The sequence below is a fragment of the Ostrea edulis genome, chromosome 7 (genome assembly GCF_947568905.1).
Source record: "Ostrea edulis chromosome 7, xbOstEdul1.1, whole genome shotgun sequence".
Lineage (NCBI taxonomy): Eukaryota > Metazoa > Mollusca > Bivalvia > Ostreida > Ostreidae > Ostrea > Ostrea edulis.
The window spans coordinates 44,088,740-44,106,834 of record NC_079170.1 but is presented as its reverse complement, the minus strand read 5'-3'; the positions used below and the strand labels follow the sequence as shown (position 1 = coordinate 44,106,834).

The 18,095-nt window shown below is 34.5% G+C and overlaps 1 protein-coding gene across 1 annotated transcript; it reads right to left on the bottom strand.

The window, feature by feature from the left end:
* Nucleotides 1–7,361: 7,361 nt before the first annotated feature.
* On the bottom strand, nt 7,362–13,468 carry LOC125657150 (uncharacterized). Its single transcript, XM_048887807.2, has 4 exons — nt 13,308–13,468; nt 10,278–10,386; nt 9,554–9,705; nt 7,362–7,768 (listed from the first exon to the last, which is right to left on the bottom strand). The coding sequence occupies exons 1-4, from the start codon at nt 13,351–13,353 to the stop codon at nt 7,659–7,661; spliced, it is 417 nt and encodes a 138-aa protein (XP_048743764.2). The 5' UTR covers nt 13,354–13,468; the 3' UTR covers nt 7,362–7,658.
* Nucleotides 13,469–18,095: the final 4,627 nt, after the last annotated feature.

Here is an 18,095-nt window from a genome sequence, read left to right as displayed (position 1 = left end):
CCATTAAGTAATTATTCAATCACCTTTAAGTAACCGTCCAGTCATCTTTCAGTTTAGTGAATGTCATAGTGTCATCCTGTGATGATTTAGATTAAATATTGAATCTAATGAAAGAAAATAGAATGAGGATTTATGTACAGTATTTCAAGAAGATATCAACGCGATTATAGTTTTGGAAATAGATAGGTGTCGGTGACCTAGTGGTTAGGCCATTAGACTCTCGACCGAAAGGTCGTGGGTTCGAGTCCTGACTACGACAGGGCCGATGTTGTGTCCTTGGGGAAGGCACTTTACATGAATTTCTTCACTCCATGGAGGTGTAAAAAGGGTACTTGGCTTTAGACAGTGAAATATATTGTTGGAATGTTAGTGCTCTAGCATTTGTAATGACAGCTTGCACTGTATGCTTCCAAGGAGACTGGGAAAGTTCTAGATTGATATAAGGTCTGCCGGGGTAATAATGCATTGTAAAGCGCTTTGAGGAGCATACGCTGGAAAAAGCGTTATATAAAGCCAGTCATTAATTATTACTATTATTATTATTACTCAATCTCCCTAATATCAATGGTTTTCTATCACCCTTATTTGCCTTAAATGATACTGTTGATATCCCTGTAACATCAACAGGAGTTATGGGATTGATCACTCTGGGTTATCTTCACCTTTCACCAATTACACACATATGGGAAGTTGACGATGGAAAAGCTGAATTCCGTATGCTGAGTTGTTAGTTTATGCATATGATCATGTTCAGAGAGAGAGAGAGAGAGAGAGAGAGAGAGAGAGAGAGAGAGAGAGAGAATATGATCCATTATGCAATAAATAACACAATCACATATATCAGGTAAGCTAAAATGTTTCATTTCTTGATTCATGTTCATAACAAATTACTGAATAACTTTCAAAGTGCTCGTGTTCCACAACGTGACGAGTTCTGCACATTTTTGAAAAAAAGGTTGAAGTTCTTAATTTTTACACATTATGCTCTTTGTAAGGAATGTCTTTGAAATACATTTGATTACATGGACCTATTCATTATTATAGTAAATGCGTCATGAAAGACTATATATCAAAAGCAATGTCGACCAATGTCTGACTGAAATAACCCTTCAAATGTATTGAATATTGAGTCAACATATTCATAAAGGAATATTACGAATTCATTCTCAATGTTGAGTTAGGGTTTGTTTGGTCTAATGTTGACTCAATGTTTACAGGGAGAATTGAACTGACTTGACAGTTAGTTTTCCAATTGAAGTCAATACATTGAATTTGCAATCATTTTAAATTACATAGAGCAAAGATTTACTGAATTTTGTTGGATTCACTTATAGAGATAAAATGTAATGACTGACTAACATTATCCTGACCGTTTCCTCGAGAAAACAAAAGATGACGATAACAAACAATGATCAATTTTATGAATCCCGAGAATTCACAGGTGTATCAAGTAACAAAAATGAGTTAACACCCTCTACTGACAAATCACGTCAACGTCAACGGTGAGCCATCTTTTTACGATTAAGTTATTGGAGCAATCCATAGTGGAGATATGTATGATAGGAAGTGCCTATTAAAAATTCTAGGAAGCACTAGAGAGAGCATTCCACCTAAACACAAGCTGAATCTACAAATAAGATCGTTATAAAGATCATAGTATTAAACAATTCTGAATTTCAACGAGGCTGTTGGTAAGATAAATAGATAGATAGATAGATAGATAGACAATCTTAAAGCTAATAGATGCTATAAAGAATATGAAATCGAGAATAAAACAAACACATATCCCTTGAAACACAAGACATGGGAGCACGTGGATAGGAGAAATAAACACCCACATTTAAAGGCCGAGGATTTCAAGTGGTCGGTTTTTGTATGGTTTTTCAGCATTTAATCCGATAGCTTGCATGCACTGTGAACGACCTGCACGAAATGACAGGCATGGTCTGAATGCTTTGATTTTATTACGCATTACTTAGTTCTTCCTGGGGTTAGTTTAAACAAGAAATAATTTCGATATAAGGATAATATTCTAGATGGTAAAAGACTTGAAAAAGAAATGATCATAATTCATCTTAAAATGATCGTTCATGTACGACGCGCTGAATTTAATTTTTACTTATTATCTCAATGACTTCTTACGAAAGCCGGATAGGCTCATTTTTCAGTTAATTATCTCCTTACAACGAGTTATAGTTATCTCGTCATAACGAGATAATTATCTCGTTATAACGAGTTAGTATCTCGTTATAACGAATTAGTATCTCGTCATAGCGAGCTAATATCTTGTTATAATGAGTTAACTATCTCTTTATAACGAGTTAATTATCTCGTTATAGTTAGTCAGTTATCTCGTTATAACGAGTTAGTTATCTCATTATTACGAGTTGGTTATCTTGTTATAATTATAACGACATATTAAGTCGTTATGACGAGATAATTAACTCATTATGACGAGATACTAACTCGCTATAACGAGATACTAACTCGTTATAACGAGATAATTAACTCGTTATAACGACATCCTAACTCGTTATAACGAGATAATTTACGGATAATTGTAAATTACACGCCTTCCGTGTAAACTGTTTCGTTATGGACAATGTCCACCTTTCTTAGATCCCATTCCAAAATAACTTGCACGCACTGTTTTTTACATTTCTAAGGGCGTGGTTTGAACGTCTGTACGTCTCTATAGGCGTGGCTTGATCATATACGTAACAATTCTTGCACAAAACAGTTTGCACGGAAGGCGTGTCCAACAATACCTTACTTTAATTACATGTCACCGTTCTCCTTTTTCGTTTCCCTTTTTTATTTTTTATGCCATATCTGTCAATTCGAGACTGGTCAGATCGGTTAACAGAACATACGTAGTCCTCATTAGTACTCGATTCTACAGCTTATGTCGTACGGGTTCGTGTGTGTCTTGTTATCTTGTATTTTTTTTTATATACTTTATGGGATTGATAATATTTTTAAAAATATTTTTACCTTTTTATTCTCAAATAAAGACATTACCATATGTAGTTAGAGTATCAGAAATTTAAAACAATATATTATCCCTTTTTCATTTAGCAAATCCAGTATTGGGAAATGCATGTAAATTTTAATTTTTGTCTGGAAATCTGCGTCTTTCTTATCCTGTAAATTCATTCTCGAGAGTAGATCTGACTTGGATTTCTAAAATAAAATAATCATAAACTGAAGTGTGAGTTTTCTTCTATTTCAAGAATCAGCAAATTCTCAGACTCCAAGTTTCGACTTAAGTTTCTTTCGAAAAGTCAACTCAATTCAATTCGATGAGCAATAATTTGTAAATGTAAACACAAATATATCAGCACTATAAGTACATATGATTTACAAGTAAATATATATAATAGACTTAAATCAAAATTTTGATTACTTATATCTTAAGCACAGATGTTTAAAAACAACTGCAGGTTTATGGAACGATCAAATGCAAACATATACTGAAAATTTTATTTGTTTATGTAAATTATCTTACAAGTTAGCTGGATTTGAAATTTAGACTTAAGTCTATTTTCAGTCTATGGCCTTGGGGCCAGGCCAGCAGGGAACGCATGAGTCAATCCGTACTGTCCTGTCATATGTTTGAATCAACTTACGAAACATTCTCTTCACGTACGAATTACATATATACGAGTAAACTATATATTAGAGTATGGAACGCTTTTGTATTTTGAGTTAACGCACGCTTTTTTCTTTGCGCCGGCAATGTCGTTTAGAGCATTCTGTGTATTCATCTTTTCTTTTTGGTTCATCACGGTGTAAGTATTTACATATACTTGTAAATCATGTGTACTTATCGTGCTGATATATTTTTGTTTTCAATTATGATCTATTGTTTACATTTACAAATTATTGCACATCGAATTGAGTTGTGTCAATCATACACATACAACATGTGTCTAGTCAATGAGTCAGCTTAATTATCTGTAAGTCATAAATAATTGATGGTATTGTTGCAATACATTATTGATTCTTGTAAATATTTACTGATTTATTCAATTCCTACATTATACGGTTCATCATTAGTGTCAGAGTTGTATTGGCATAAACTACCTTCTTCTATGTGTGTCATTCATCTCGATATTTGATATTGAATTAATTAGATATCAGATGATTCTATATTTCATTTGGAGGATATCATGCATGTATTTGCAGGCATGTATCCTGATCAGGATATAGGGCTCACGGCGGGTGTGACCGGTCAACAGGGGATGCTTACTCCTCCTATGCATCTGATCCCACCTCTGGTGTGTCCAGGGGTCCATTTTTGCCCAACTATCTATTTTGCATTATAGGAGTTATGCGACTGATTAATCTTCGTTATCTTCACCTTCCATTTACATTGTATATTGATGTGTTTCATAATTGTGAACTTATGATTGTTTTGTTTTGTTTGTAGCCTTTTACTACTGTTACTTTCACTTGCACCTGTGCAACATTAAAAGGCAGTTAACTATCTGCCGACTTCGTCTCGTCTATGGCAGAATAGTGCTGTTTAAGAGAAGCTGTCAGTAACCATTGAGAATTGTCTTTAAAAAATGGAAAGTGCAGAAATCACAGATCTGAGCGAAACTTTCACACTTTTGTGAATAGTGGTGGTAAATTTTAAAAAAGTGAAAATTACTGGAATCATGCATAATGCTTCCATGACAACTGACCTTACCCACAGTTAAATCATTAGATGTTGAGTTTTTAATCTTTTCACAAATATTTCTAATAAAACAATTTCCCAACAATTTACAGTTAAAAGAAATTCAAGAAAGCACTTAGATCGTAGTGCTTGTGTTAAAAAAATATATTTTCTCGCTTATTTTTAAAAATAAATCATACATTAAGGTAAAAAGGGGCATTTATGACTTCTTTTCAGACACTTTTTTCGCTGAAACGAAGCAGGGCTGATATTAATTCTACATGCCCTTTTTAAAACAAGTATTTATACCGAGCGAAGTTCGGACGGACCCAAGGCCCGTCCACGAAGCAAGGCTCTAAAGGTAAAAGAACAAATGAGAAAATCAACAAATGAATGGAGATAATCTCCACATACGTTCACTGAAAGTTTTGTGATCAATATGGGCGCCGCCATTATGCTTTGTTAACTAGTTGCTTTTGAAGTTATTCGTGTTTTAATTTTGAATTCCAAAAATACAAAACTGGGCTGTAATTTGTAATTCTACCACCCAGTTTGTTAAAAATGAATGTTGTGATTATTATTGCTACAGTTTTTAGACAGTCATCAAATAGAAAAACGGTAATACGAATAATTAGATGAACAAGTTCATGAGTTTTTTTAAATAACAATATAGGAATTTACGGCAATCTCTGGTGAGAGATTATTGAGATGTTACTGGGTATTTAGCGCAAGGAAAATTTCATTATATATATATATATATCACTACCAATATAGTAAATGAAAACAGTTAAACAATTTACTCTTTTTGTAAAAAAAAAAAAAAAAAAAAAAAGCGCTCGAAACTCTACACTAGTGACTATTATTTTACACAATGATTATTCCACTTGATGCGAACACTCTAGAATTAAAGGCAGAACTGAATGATATCACTTAAAGCAGACATCATCAAAAATTCTGGGTGGTCATCAAGGAATTTATTTAACAGTAAACTTGAATAGGTGGTGTAGAGATTTGCCTATTTTTCTGTAAATTAAATTTTATATGTTAGTTAATAGCGAACGTAGCTTGCGTCGAGAAGCGACGCGACGGGCTCGCTCCAATGATTACGCAATTGAGTCACGTGATTTGTTCTTCATCAGCTGAAAAATGACGGGGACTACCCATAATGCCTCCGGAAAAATGTCGTCGCCACTGCGGTACCTTCATTGACAAAACAAATAAAAGTTTGGAAAGTACCACGGATGATTTTAAATTCCAGACAAGCTTTCCCATACCTTCGTACGTTTTGCTGTGGATAATTGCTTAATTTGAATGAAAAAACAATCACAGTTAATGATGACGTCAATCGCGTTATATTTCCTGCGTTAAATGAAATACCCAAAGTCGTATTGAAAGATGCTATGGGTCTTCCTCATCTCAACGGTCACATCGTAAATGCATTAGTGAAGTTAGAATCCATGTAATGATTCCAAATTCATACAAACTGTCTTGACATATGCTTACTCCTCCTAGGCACCTGATCCCACCTCTGGTGTGTCCAGGGGTCCGTGTGTGCTCAACTATCTATCTGTATTGCTTATAGGAGTTATGAGATTGATCACTGTTCGTTATCTTCACCTTGCATAGTAAAGTAATAGTAAACACCGGTAAATAAAATTTGACGTTGATCATATCTATTGTAGAACACTTGTTTCTCTTTAAAAAAAAACAGACAACAAAGACACGCCGAAAAGAAATATCTAGATCACTTTCTACACTCAATCAGTATCAATGTTGACGTCAAACTTTATACTCATATTGCGTCATACTCAATATACGTTGTGAAGCACTTTCTGTGTATTCAAAGTATTTCATCCTCATTGAATAATTTAATTTCTATTAAATGGTCAATGAAATTGCTATTATAATGTAATTCCGTTTTCGTATTTTGAAATGTTGTATATGTAACGATGTGGATTGTTGTTCAAATATCCAATAAACCACATCTATATTGTAAATGTAATGAAACAATAAACTTCATCGACATTTTGATATAGAAATACTTGAGGCCTACTTATTCCATGTATGTGTATCAAATGGCAGACCCCCATATTAAACAGAACGAAGCTAGTGATCTTAATTATGATCTATGACCTTGCTTTGAACATTTTTCCATAGTTGATACTTTTTGATAGTATTATTCATAAAGTAACACTGTTTTATCTACACATGAGTTTGAAAAATAAATTTATAAGGTTTTGAAAATATTATCTTTTGACTTATTAAACTTTTCTGAGATATATATATATATATATATATATATATATATATATATGATCACGGCGGGTCTGACCGGTCAACAGGGAATGCTTACTCATCCTAGGCACCTGCTCCCACCCCTTGTAAGCTTTATGAGATTGATCTCTGTTCGTTATCTTCACCTTGCATGAAAGACCTTGCCTGATTGTGTTGCATTTCTGAAAAAAGTTAGCTAAAATATATCGTTTTATTGGATTTTTTACTGTATACAATGCAAGGTGGCAAGCATTTTTGCTGAGAGATTTAAATTTCTTATTTCAATAAAATTTTGTGTAAGCCTTTTTCATGATACTGATAAAATATTACCTTAATTGTATTTATTTTGGACTTAAAAGAGATATATTTCACTGGGTTTTTTTTCATGGGATTTGTCCTTGGTACCATGGTAACAACACAGTGATCAATTATTTTGATTTATTTGAGTTTAAGAGACTCACACATGTATTTTAAATGATTTTATCAATAATACTACATAGAATTTTAGAATTCTTCATTTTTTTTTATTTTTTTTTTACATTTTTCCAAAAAATATTCCATGATTACTGACAACATCTCTTAAGTAATTTAGTATTTAACGACCGAAAAAAGGATGATAGTATAGCATGCTGTTGCCTTTTTAAAAGTAATACAGTGTTCGATGTACATACAAAGTAATCATATATTACAGTTTCGTATATATTGATTGTATCTTATATTATTATGCTTCGTTTTCAAATCTAGAATAGTTCTTCCTTCCCGGCATTGAAGTTTGTGATGTTTCATAAGATGGAGGTAAACGTGGCAAGGTGTCGTTTCTTATTTCAACTTCTGAAAAATAAACAAAACTGTGACATTCTTCTTTTTTTTTTTTTTTTTTTTTTTATAAATTTGTTATTACGCAGCTGAGTTAAGGCTATCCGAGAAAAATCAGTGCTGTTATAAATGTACCTCTGTGCACTTCGCACCATATGACGTCACAATGAAAAAATAGGTCACAGCGTACATGTTCTGATAGTTGTAACGCGGGGAAATGTCATAATAAGTTGTCGTTATTTACTATTGTTATCAAGTGATAAGGTGTATACTTCAAAATAAATCTTGTCAAATGAATATATATAAATATATATATATATATATATATATATATATATATATATATATATATATATATATATTATTCCTTTATGATAGCCGATAAGTGAGAAAATCTCCCAGTTTACTTTACCATATAACTGAAATTTTTTTGAGTGTGGCGTACAACATAAAAAAAAATCAATCCTTTATGATATCAAATCATTCTCCATTTTCAAGATATAGTATGCATGAAGGTGATATTCAGATTATATTGTGACCTTGATATCGCCCCTAATCTGAATGACTGATGCGTTTAACAATTCTCTCATATACATAAATTATTTCATACTACAGACACTGCGGTAAAGTTCAGGTTCATCTGCTATAAAAACAATATGAATTTTTCTGCGATATGATCTATATATATTTATGCGTTTGAAAAGTGCGGGGATCAATTTCTGTCTTTTATATTAACGGTATGATATATATAAGAATGTGGACAACCCCGGTAATTCGCTGATGACTGTTGATATGTTGTTAAATTACAGCATGGTTAGTTTGAGTATGCATTTGCTCCCAACACTTTTCATGTTAAGGACTTTTATTTTTTTCTCTGAATATATCAATAAAAATCCAGCTGGTTACCCGCATGAATCTGAACTTTTGTTCACAAGTAGGACCTCTTGCTGTTTTCCAAAAATAAAGTGATACGTGATATTTAAGTGAGTCACGAGAAATTGCCATGGGGAAAATTTAAGGTAGCTCAGTCACAGTCAACATATGGGTAGTATTGTTTCGGTATTTAACTGTAACAAGTGTAACGATACCTGTGAATTTGAGGTGCAATTTCACCCCATGATTATTGTGCATTTGACTATGGAAGCCCTTAACCTAGCTGCATAATCACTTCTACTGATTTGATACGTAAGCGTTACTAATACATTTGAGTTTGTGGTGGCAGTTAGAAAAAAAAACATATTTGTAATAAGGTATAATTTCAATGTTACTTATTACAATTGTTTTGATCGGACAAAATAAAGTTAAATGAGAATTTACACATCAATAAATCCAAAAATGCTATGTATACATACGCGCCTGAAATCAACTAACAATGCGGAGAAACTACTCACGTTTTTGAAATTGATGATACAGGGGATGGATTTGAATTACAATAATCAAATATTCATTTTTGAAGAATTTATCGATGTGTAAACTTTAGACAAATTACTTTCAAACTTAACATTAAAGTGCTTCACACTTCTATTCAGTTTGTGAGTAAAATGTACAGAGATAAAATATAAAAGTGTAGATAAATTCTTCATAAATACTTTTTAAGACTGCAGTAAAAAAAGAAGTATGTATACAGTTTCACTTGATTCAGTTTACGATGTGCAGATTTCTATGATGGTTTAGGCATCATCCTATATAAATGTATATTTTGTATAGTCTGAACTACTGGTGCGTACAACCGACTTGTGATAAGAATTACACTATAGCGAACTGCTATCTCTATCAATGTACGTGAAACTAGAATTGTACCGTTACTGATGGTGTAGATCAGATCGGTCCCCGATTGATGTACAGGTCGTTTCTTGTGACAGAAATTCCTGATGATATAAATAAAACCAAGGACGAATATTGTCCCTCCCAACAGGGTCCCAATCACTGCACCCGCTATCTCGTCACTCTTCCTGAAAAGCAATTGTCAATCGATTACTAAATCTTCATCGTTTATCAAAATCAGGGGACATTCTTGTCCAAGTAGTGATTATAACTCTTAAACTTCTATTCATGTTCTGGATATATTTTATTGAATAAACTAACGAATTGGAGACAAATTGTTTTTAAACTTACTGACTTTTCTCTTTGAACCTGAATATGACTTCTATTCAAATATGTTTTATTACTCTCTTAATAATTAGTAATAAGATGCTGGTGCAAGGCGTTGTATTGCAATAGAATTAAAATTAATTTCAAAATTTAAGATTATCTCCCTCATGCATAGCTCTTATCCTTAGACAAATTTGAATCCACTTTTTGGCACTCTTGTTTTCTCCTAAAATAGCTCTAGCAAGTTTATTGTTATTTCGGATTTCAGACATTTCGGTTGAGCATCACTAAAGAGGCATTATTTGTCCAAATGCGCATCTGGTGCATCAAAATTGGTACCGTAGAAGTTTTACATATACATGAAATATTCATTGAAATTTTAATTTTGATATATAGAACTATATCACGGTGGGAGTAACGGATGATCTTTTACCAATTCGTGTAGTCATCGTATTTGACACAGCAGTGGTCGTCACAACATCGTGATTGGCAGTAGAACGTTTTACCATTTGAGTCGCTAAAACAGACATCACAGCTTGCACCTACAAAAGAACTTAAGAACAATAGAGATTCGTTTTAGATCATTTTTAACCATCCGTGTAGAACAATAATGTTTACACGAAGAATAGAATATATCTACTCAATATGCTATATTGTACTTATATTAGACAACGTTAGGTTTTATTTTTGTATGTTAGATCTATATTTATATTAGACTATGTTAGTTTAACATAATTGTTACTTCTATGTTAGAATATGCAAAATCTCTATAAGGTAATTGTTTATGTTATAGTACTATTTTCATGTTAAATCATATTTATACATGTTAATTATTAGTTCTATATGTAAGGCATATATATGCAAGTTAATGTTTAGTTATATCTTGTGTTAGACTATGTTTGGTCTAGAGTAGTATTATATTTATATAAGTCAATTGCTAGTTCTTTATTTACAATGTATGTTAGTTGATACTAGGTCGTTATGAAGATGTGAGACAGATATACATCACACATTAAACCTATTCGACATAAGCTATATCCAGGGTCCGTGTTTGCCCAACTTCTATTTTGTATTCCTTACATGAATTATGAGAAGGAGTACTGTCCATTATCTTCATCTTTTCATCAGAAACAAAACAAAGAATGGCACATCCATGGTAAGGTAAACATTAACTCATGTAGACTGCAGAAGTGCGGATAGGTTCTTGAGAACTGTACATCCATCGGCACATGGGCATACCAGAAATACAACCAGTTGCTATGGAGGAGTAAACATGCTCTGTTGACCGGTTACACCCGCCACGAACCCGATATCTTCATCAGATAACCGAGTGTTTCGTGTTCAAAATCAGAATGTCTATCAATTGGCATGAAACACGCAAGACTGTGTTCAATTATAAATTCAATGTAACGCTCATTAACGGAAAAAGATGTGCTTGAAAATCTAAAATTTGAAGAATGCACTGTTTTTGAAAATCAAATTGCGATTTAATATATTGTGCGCTAATGACATGAACTTATGACCCTAGCATGGAATAATTGTTTCATGGTGATTGGAGAAAAACGTCATTCAATCGATTTGAAATTTCGCTTTAAAATTGATATATACCTTTCATCATTATCATTAAATGTCGTAAAATGTACATTAACATCCATAATTACGTTTTTGTTTACCTTTATTCATACTTGATTGCCATCAATATAAAGAAAATGAAGACTATCTTCACTTATCTTATTTTATAAGTATCCACCACGTCACAGTTAAGATTTTACTGTTTAGGACAATATCTTTATTTCACTTCGTTAGGTATTCGGTTATATTACAACGTTCATATTATTCTTTGTAAGGTGCATATTTATATTTTTCTTTGTTAGATGAACAAGTGGAGATAACGAGTAGCGATCAATCTTATAAATCCTATAAAGAATACGAAATTAAAAGAAGGACAAACACGGATCTGTGGACATACCAGAGGTGGAATTATGTGCCGAGGAGGAGTAAACGTCCCCTAGGTCCATACATTGTACGTATATATATTAAAGGGAAAGGCAACCCAAAAGATTTTTACATGATAAATGATAAGATTAATCATATGATAAAGATTTGTCATACAATTCTGTTGATATATGGCCTAGATAAGCTTCAATACTAATTTGAAAACGTCAAAAATTGAAATTCCGGCAATCTATAGAGGCTGCCATGATGTGTAACTCTGTTGTATTCAAGACCACAAAAATTAATAATTTTGACGTCGAACCGTCTGTTCCGGTTTTGATGAGATTCTAAGATCAACCACAGGTGCTTGGGTTCAGGACCCCCCCCCCCCCCTCCAAATAAGCTACATGAGTTGATGTAATTATTTTTTCTAGAAAATATTTCTAATGCGTGTCAACAACGTCTTGCATACCCAATAAGTCCAAAATAATTCAAAATAAGCCCTTTAAAAATGCCCTCATTGGTTATCATAACAGAACTCATAATAACCAGTGATAATATTTTTTTAAAAGGGCTTATTTTGAATTACATGTATTTTGGACTTATGGGTATGCAAGGCGTTGACATGCATTAGAAATATTTTCAACAAAAAACTTAATTAAATCAACTCATATAACTTATTCGGAGGGGGGGGGGGTCCTGAACCCAAGCACCTATGAAATCATCAAAGATGTGTACATTTATGTGGTAGATCTTACGAATAAATAGGTTGATGCCTTCCTGGCAAGCAGTTAATTACACAAATGCAAATGCGAGGGGGATATGTGAAAAAAGGTTATGACCAAGTCATTTAAAAAGAAAAGACTACATAAACTGCACGGATTCATCATTTGCATAATGACAAGTTGAGGTTCAAGACATTTGTATGAAGAATGTTTACCGTCTACCTTGTCTGCGGTTCGACTGAATTTTTTTTCTTTCAATTTCTTCTTGCGAAAGAACGGGTTGAAATATATACGGCTCCAAACTTAACTGTTTGTGAATTGGCATGTTTACAGTGCTGCTGATGAAATAAGCTGGAATAGACGGCGTGACGTCATAAATTAAACTTCAATGGCCACTCTCTTAGCGGTAGGTAATTTGAAATACATGATAGATTAATATTAATATAATTGTTAAGCAAGGAGTTTTGTTGTTAAAGACTGTCAATTACGATATCAGTTGTAATACTTTATTCATCAAAGCAACTAAGTGGTTAGGGTTGTCTTTCCCTTTAATCAATGTTATATTTCTATCCGTGTCTTTAGTTACGGACTATCGTTCTTTTATTCTATATTAATATGATGTAATTGACACCTGGTATTTTCTTATATCCACCTGTTCAATATCAAACACTAAATTATGAGTAACTTAATCATGCCAGACTCAGAAAGAAACTATCAGTACTCAACATCAATATCCATTGAATTATTGCCCTTACTACGCTGAATATTTTGAATCTATCAACGAAACACAGGAATACACTTACTTGATATATACAATAATAGAAAAATACTAGTCCTCATGTTTAACATTATAGATCCCTGTTTACATGTGATTTGGGGATATATACGACTGTACTGTGTTTCAGCTGTTAACAGGTGACAGGTTGGGTACTCGTTGGAGATAGCGGAAGATAACGTCACCCCATCTCTGATATCATTTTGTGGGTTTTATTTATTACACCTGACGATTGATTACAAATCTCTCTGATATCAAGTTCAAATAAATGAATAAAAATGGCGAAGAGCGATCAATCTCATAACTCCTATAAAAGATCCAAAAATAAGAACTAAGCAGTTAGAAAGTACACATGGGTAAATGGGAATTCTTTATTTTTCCATTGTTTTGGGAGAACAATTCCTTATCGATAACATGTATAAAAGTTATGAGTGAAATGGCAACAAAAAATATGTAGAAATATCAATGATTTTCATTTTTTCTCTCTCCATTTTTATTCATTATTAAACAAACATAGTATCGGTTTCCAGATCTCAATTAGATAAATTGATTGGTAAAAACAAAAGTTCATTTGAGTTGAATATGCTACAGCAGCAAATTTACTAGGGTTGTCCCAAAACGTGGTAGATAAAGTTGATATTTTTTAAAATACGCATCAAATATAAGATTTTTTTTGTTTTACATGAGAACAGATTTACTTATTATAATCAAAAATGTAAAAATTCGAAATATTGCAATAAAAGGGATCAATTAGAAATTACATAATACAAAGAGATATATATGCATTGTTACCACAGGTACAAAAATAAGTAGAAAATTTCTTTGCACCACTCAGTTAAATAAAAGCAAATAGTTTTATATTATATATATCGCATTAAAATTTACTGTAATGAAATTTTGAGCACTGTGGCGACGTCGATGACATTATTGGCGCACCGAGAAATATTGTGTAGATCGTGGTTTGACCCCCCCCCCCCCCCCCACACACACACACACAAACAAAACGGGATATGGAAAGCACATCAGATCGCTGGAATTGAGAGAGTGAGGAAAGGAAGGTCACCCCCAAGAAAATAACGACCGCGAAATCCTAACGTAAAGGACGTCATCGATGTAGATCGTCGTAAGACCATCCGGGGCGTAGCAGAAAGATTGCAGATCAGTAAATCTTGGGTACATGCTCAGACGATCTTGGTAAGAAAAGAGTGTCTGCTAGAAGGATATCACGATTGCTTATCAATGAAGAAATACACAGACGGGTAAAATTATCCAAGATATGTATTAAGACATCACAAAAATCCGCATTTTCTCGAGAGAATTACAGTGTATCACAACTTAAACTTTTAAGTGAGGACTGTGCATATGCTAACACTGACAAAATGGTTCGAGACCAAATAGTGTTCGGTCCTGCATCAGTCACGATCAGGAAGAAGCTGATCAACGAGGGTAAGGACCTCACTTTTGACAAAGCCATTGAAATAGGTGAAAGCCTTGAATATTATTAGGAGCAGCTAAAATCCATGGGAACAGTTTGACAGACGTTCACGCCGTTCACACTCGAACACGACCAGTACCTGGAACTAGTCATCACAAGCCTCCCAGGGAAGACCAAGAATCCGCCAAACCGAAGTCTAAGGGACATCGCAGGAATATATTTCGGTAAAACACTGTTAAACGTGCAAATGGAGAGTGCGAGAAATGTGGCAAACCTCATTATGCAACGCAGCCAAGTCCTGTGAAGTGCAAAAAATTGACAATTGCAATAAATTGAATCACTTTGAGGCAGCATGTCCATCTTGTGTTCAGATTAATGAGATAGCCGCACAACCAAAACATGGGGGTGAGGGCGAAAACGACCACGATTTTTACATCGACAGTATTGAAGCAAATGTCAATAAGACGCTAGCATAAACCCAGACCAGTCATTCAAGTATTTGAACATAAGTCTAGGTAAAATCAGTATCAGGTTTAAGCTTGACACAGGGTCTCCTGTATACATTTTACTTGTAAAGTATTTTAATGGTATTGGTTCTATTGATAGTTTTGAACAAGTTGAAAAGTATCTGTAAGATTACAGGAAGTCCCGTTTAGAAACAGTAGGCTAGCAAAGATCCAATGCACTTATATGGACAGAGTCAAAGATACTGACTTCTTCGGTGTCAAAATGGACGCACTACCTATCGTAGGATTGATGCATTGTGTAGACATAATCCCACAGGGGCTAAGCCTCTTTTGGGCCCGAACTCTGTGGCACCATAGATATAGAAACGGATCTAAATCTGACTCAGATAAAAAAAATATAATCACTCGCTTGAAATGCCTTAAAAATCTTAAACTAGGTACGCTATGCGTAATTGGTCGTTTTATATGCCCAGATTAATATTTCAACAACTTGCATGCCAAAATTCAAGTCACAGGTTCTTAAAATAACACAAATATACGTCATCGTTCTCTCGCTTTCACTTGTTTATTTTTATTAGGACATTTACTGCTCCAGGTCACGGAATCGTTTCTCGCCTATGACAGTAGCGAAATTCAGACTAGTGTGGAATATTTCGGACATGTCAATTAAAATTTCACATCAATTATACGCTAGTTTAAGATGTTTAGGCATTTCAACCATGTGTTTATTTTTTTTTATGTAAGTCAGAGTTATTTCCCTTTCTATAAATAGCTGGTCCATCAAAATTTGTACCATATAGTTTTACATTACGACCCCTGGTTCGAGGTCTCTGCTTGTGGAGTGTTAGTCCCCACTCTTATCCCTGAACGAATTTGGCTCCAGTTTTTGGCACTCTAGTTTCCATATTAGTTCTTACAAGATTATTGTTATTTCGAATTTCCAACATTTTCGCCTGAGCATCACTGCAGAGACATTATTTGTCGAAATGCGCATCTGGTGCATTAAAATTGATACCGTATAAGTTTTATATGGTATCACAGAGATCAGGCCCAAAACAGGCTTAGCCCCAGTGCTTATACCTAATACAGCTGATCATAGCAATTGAGTCTAAGGAATAAATTCCAGTAACATACGCGCAATAAAAAGCAATGCATCAAGTCTTTCAGAACACAATGGTGTATTCGAGGAAGCCAGCTTCTTTCCTGACAAATGCGACATTATTTTAGACGAAAATGCGGCATCAGGAATACATGACCTGAGGCGAATTTCGTTTGCACGACGCGAGAACTTACAGTAAAGCTAGAGAGCATGGAGAAATGCGAAGTTATCATTAGGGTAACTGAACCCACAAAATGGACCAACTCTCTTGCCATTTCAGACAAATCGTGTTCTGGTAAGCTGCGATCTCAACCAAGCTACACTTTGGCCTCATTACCTCATAAAAATGCTAGAGGACATCATTCCGAACTTGACCGGTGCGCGGTGATTCTCAAAACTCCCGCGCTTATGTATTAGGCTATCAATCTACCTTTAACAAGCCTTTCGGTAGATTTACATTTCCGCTCATGTCCTTTGACATCGGGTCAACGCAAAACGAGCTTCAGTGCAAAATCGACGAAATCTACGAGGGTCTACATGGTGTCACAGCGTTTGTCGATGACTTTCACGTTTATGGCAAAATGCGTGAGGAGTATGACGAGAACATCTGCGAAGTCTTGACACGATTACGGGAAAAGGGGTTAGAGGCAACCCAGATAAACTCGCAGTTGGGCTCACAAAAGTTCCTTATTGTGGACACTTTTTGTCCGCAAATAGTCTAAAGTCAGATCCTAGCAAAATAGCTGTTATTCACGACAGGGATCCCCCTCTCGATCGCAAAGAGCTCGAAACGATCCTTGGGATGACTAACGATCTTGCTAAGTTCTCGCAAAATCTATTAGAACTTACTGATCCCGTGCGACAACTCATGAGCAGTACTTCTGACTTTATGTGGGATGATCCATAGCATAGCGCATTTTAGAAAGTCAAAAGAAATTAACTAAATCACCAGATGATGTACTCGCTTACTATGATCCATCAACATCTCTCACACTGCAGACTCACGCATCCAAGTACGGACTTGGAATGGTTCTACTTTAGAACTCTAGGCATGTCGCGTACGCATCCGAAATTCTGACGGCAATCGAGGTAAATTATCCAAAGATAGAAAAAGAAATGTTAGCTATTCTGTTTGGATGTAAACGTTTCCACCTATATATGACAGACATTTTAGGGTCGAGACTGACCATAGACTCCTTATTTTTATCATGAAAAAACGTTAGGAACAGCCTCTGCGAGGCTTCAACGTATGCTTTTGCAGCTACACAAGTACGATATTGACATCATACATAAGGCGGGTAAATATATACCCTGACGCACTCCGTCGTACGTTTTACGTGATACTTACCCAGAGGTATCAGATAGCATGGACACTATAGTGCATAATATTATATTAAGTATTCCAATACACGACACGCGTTTGGATGAGACACATACTATAGCCACATACCCACAACACCTTGAGCTCAAATGCACTATTCAGCATGGCTGTCCAGACAAAGAGATTGTTCTCCATTGGAAAAAGAACTATGGACCTTCCGCGACGAGCTTACCGTGACCAGTGGCCTCATAGTCAATGGCAATCTTATATTCGTGCCCCAAGGCCAAAGGCAATTCATGCTTGAACGTATACCCTCAGGCCAATTGAACATCACCAAATGTATTAAAAGAGCCTGTGATATTTTGTTCTGGCCGAAAATGTCTAAAGACATCAAAGATATGGTTCTTAAGTGTCACAAATGTCTGGAAAAGTACAACGCCTATCCCCAAAGAACCACTCATGTTACTTGAAGTTCCCGAGCACCCGTGACAAAG

What these genes read in the sequence shown, in the direction of transcription:
- LOC125657150 (XM_048887807.2), bottom strand. Translation starts at nt 13,353, where the DNA reads ATGTTAAACATGAGGACTAGTATTTTTCTATTATTGTATATATCAA. An exon ending in TACGATGACTACACGAATTG is followed by an intron (nt 9,706 to 10,277) that starts GTAAAAGATCAT and finishes ATTGCTTTTCAG; the next exon opens with GAAGAGTGACGAGATAGCGG. An exon ending in GATCTACACCATCAGTAACG is followed by an intron (nt 7,769 to 9,553) that starts GTACAATTCTAG and finishes TTTATTTTTCAG; the next exon opens with AAGTTGAAATAAGAAACGAC.